Source organism: Diorhabda sublineata, chromosome Y (assembly GCF_026230105.1).
Source record: "Diorhabda sublineata isolate icDioSubl1.1 chromosome Y, icDioSubl1.1, whole genome shotgun sequence".
NCBI classification, from domain to species: Eukaryota; Metazoa; Arthropoda; class Insecta; order Coleoptera; family Chrysomelidae; genus Diorhabda; species Diorhabda sublineata.
Window position 1 is genome coordinate 6,014,900 of NC_079486.1, and position 3,500 is coordinate 6,018,399.

General features: G+C 31.9%; 1 protein-coding gene across 1 annotated transcript; it reads left to right on the forward strand.

Moving 5' to 3' along the window:
• The first annotated feature begins 266 nt into the window (after positions 1–266).
• LOC130451918 (uncharacterized protein DDB_G0287625-like) lies at positions 267–1,911 on the forward strand. The gene is made up of 3 exons (XM_056791273.1): positions 267–609; positions 750–948; positions 1,335–1,911. Exons 1-3 carry the CDS (start codon positions 267–269, stop codon positions 1,909–1,911), a joined length of 1,119 nt encoding a protein of 372 aa, XP_056647251.1.
• The last annotated feature ends 1,589 nt before the right edge of the window (positions 1,912–3,500 follow it).

The window sequence follows — 3,500 nt, forward strand, 5'->3', positions numbered from 1 at the left end:
ACAAAGGAACTTCGGAATTCATTATAATGTTAGGAACGGAATTGGTATCTAGTTGGAAAACTTACTTATGTTTAAGTTTTATACCTGAAGATTAAGGATCAAACCTTTAATCTTCCCAAGTGCATTGTGTGTTAAAAAAAATCAATATATTGCTAGTTCATTTAATATTTCCAAATATTCGAACTCAATTTAGTATAATTTCAAGTTTCAATTGTAAAATTCCAATCTATTCTATTTCGTACAATTGCAAGTGAAATTTCCATAAAATGTCTCTGGAAAATTTAAAAACACAGAGAAGATCTGTGAAATCTTCTATTACCAGAATGAATAACTGGATAACTTCCCATTCTACTGTTACAAATGAAACTGCATTTATGAATGAATGTATAGACAGACGCGACAAGCTTGAAAAGTATTTCTTACAATATGAAAATATTCAAGGTCAAATTGAAATGCTTATTGAAAACTCTCAGGATGAATTATCAGATAACGAAGACATAGACTTAGTTGAGAAAAAATACTTCACAACTAATTCTGAACTATCTAGAATGATTGATGAATTGACATCGAACGATAATTCAAACTCTCAGAGTCAAACTAATAATAATTGTAATATCGACGTCAAGTTATTTCCTTGCCTAAATTTAAGGGTCAGACGTCAGAGTGGCCTTCATTCATTCATCTCTTTGAAAATCTGATTATTTCTAACAATAGCTTAACAAATATCAAAAAATTGCTATATTTAAAAGCTTCCCTTTCTAACGAGCCCTTGCAATTGATAGACGATCTAGAACTTTGTGATGACAATTTTCAAATAGCTATAGATACTTTAAAACAAAGGTATGATGATCAAAGTGTTCTACTGTATAACTTAATTGATCAAATATACCAACAAAAACCTGTGAGCAAAACTTGCCCTACGCTTTTACGTGAAATAACGGCTAAAATGTATAAAATTATACAATCAATGTCAAAACTAAATTTAAATCCAAAACAGTTATTAGATTATATTCTTATTTTCTGGATAGATAAAAACTAGATCTACCAACTCGTAAATTATTTGAACAAAGTAAAAAACAAGGTGAAATCCCGTCCCTTGAGAATTTTTTCGATTTTTTGAAACAACGTAGTGGTATTCTAGAGCGCACTCAAAATATTCAAGCTTCTACTTCTAATTCAAATGATACTAAACAAAAGTTTAGTCCCAAATATTCGAAAATAACTGTTCACGTGAATTCTATGATTCCTACAAACAGTCAATCAGATTGTTATTATTGTGAAAATGCTTCACATCGTATCTATACGTGTGAATCATTTAAAAATTTGTCTATCAGTGATAAATATAAATTCATACATTCGAATAATCTCTGTAAAAACTGTCTAGGAAGTCGCCACATCACAAGGGATTGTAAATCTCTAAAATCTTGTTCAATATGTCAAAAAAGACATCATACTTATCTCCATTCTGACTCTTTCCGTGCAAATGATAATGCACATAATAATAATAATGGTTCTATTTCCCAAAACCGTTATAACAACTCACAATCTATTCACTCCAATGTACATACGACAAATGGTCACACCAAATCGATAAATAATCGAAATAATAACTTTAATCGTCAAATTGACGAAAATTCACATTCTCACCAGGCTACTGATAATCGACAAAATCCTTCTAGACCACAGAAGAATTATAATAATGCTGAAACCAACGAAAACTCACAAGATAATAATTCTAACGTATCTGCTATACAAATACAATCCTTATCTGCTCTATCCACTGAATGCCACGTGCTTCTAGCTACGGCTAAAATAATTATGTATGACTCTCACAATAACCCATTTAAAACTACTATTCTGCTAGACAACGGTTCCCAAAAACTCATTTGTTTCACAAGAACTAGTAAATAAACTACAATTGAAAACGTTTGAAAAAACACTGCAAATTTCCGGCATATCACAAACAGTATCAACCACAAATAAAATGGTTCATTTAAAATTCTTTCCACATTCCAATCCGATCAAACACTTTGAAATACCTTGTGCAGTATTGCCAAAAATTACTTGCAAATTACCACAAGTAAAAATTAACGTAAGTCAGCTACGTCTGCCTACTGATATTATTCTAGCCAATCCAGAATTTAACATACCATCGGAGATTCACATTCTAGTTGGGGCCGATTTATATTACAAACTTCTTACACCAGGTATCATAGATCTCGGTAAAAAATTACCTAGTTTACAAAATACTAGCTTAGGCTGGATAATTGCTGGAACTATTCCAAACAGTGCTTCTTTTAATTCCGTGAATATTCAAAATAATGATTCCGTGTTTACAAGTTGTAATCATATTTCTATATCGAACAAAGACCTAAGTTCATCTCTTTCTAAATTTTGGGAACAGGAGGAAATTCCTTCTAAGAGTATTCTCTCGACTGACGACAAACTAGCGGAAACTATTTTTCAAAATTCCACACAAATTCTGGAAAACGGCAGGTTCGAAGTCAATTTCCCGTTGAAATCTGAAAAAGAACACCATAAACTCGGTGAATCATTTCTGATCGCTAAAAGGCGATTTCTCTCGCTCGAAAATAGAATCCATAAAAATCCAGAATTATTTTCTGAATATAATAAATTTATTTCTGAATATGTAAACTTGGGACATGCAAAATATGTCACTAATTCAAAAAACGAATTAAAATATTTTATCCCACACTTATGCGTAATTCGTGAACAAAGTATATCTACAAAACTTCGTGTTGTCTTTGATTCTAGTTGCCCTACCTCAACAGGTGTTTCTTTAAATGATATAACTTTGAAAGGGTACAGGTGCAACCAGATCTATTCGATATTCTTTGCCGTTTCAGGCTAAATAAGTTTGCGATAACTTCTGACGTACAAAAAATGTTTCGTCAAATTTCTATAAACACAGAACATCGTTTTTTACAAAATATATTATCCTCAACAACTCCTGCAGTGCATTGAGTTATCAACTCTAACTTATGGTTGGAATTTCTCTCCGTTTGTAGCGACAAGAGTATTGCAAGAGATTGCAAATAATAATAGTTCCAATTTCTCTTTAGCGGCAAACGCCCTCATATCCGAAACTTACATGGATGATATAATTTCAGGTACAAATTCTGAACATGAATTGATAAAATTAATTCAAGAATTAAAAATTGTATTAGGAAATCACGGGTTCAATTTACATAAGTGGGCCTCAAATAACTCAAACGTTCTCGCTGAAATTTCTGATTCAAACAATTCTTCCTTCTTACAAAGTCCTGAAAAATGCATTAGTCTTGATTTAGAAAATTCTCAAAATAAAGTTCTAGGCCTAAATTGGATCCCAGCTTCTGATAATTTGAACATTTCTGTCCCTACTACCTTTTCAATATTCCCCGCAACCAAGAGAAAAATTCTCTCAACCATATCGCGATGTTTCGATCCTCTTGGACTTTATAATCCCATAATTTTGTCTGGAAAACTTTTGGTCAAAC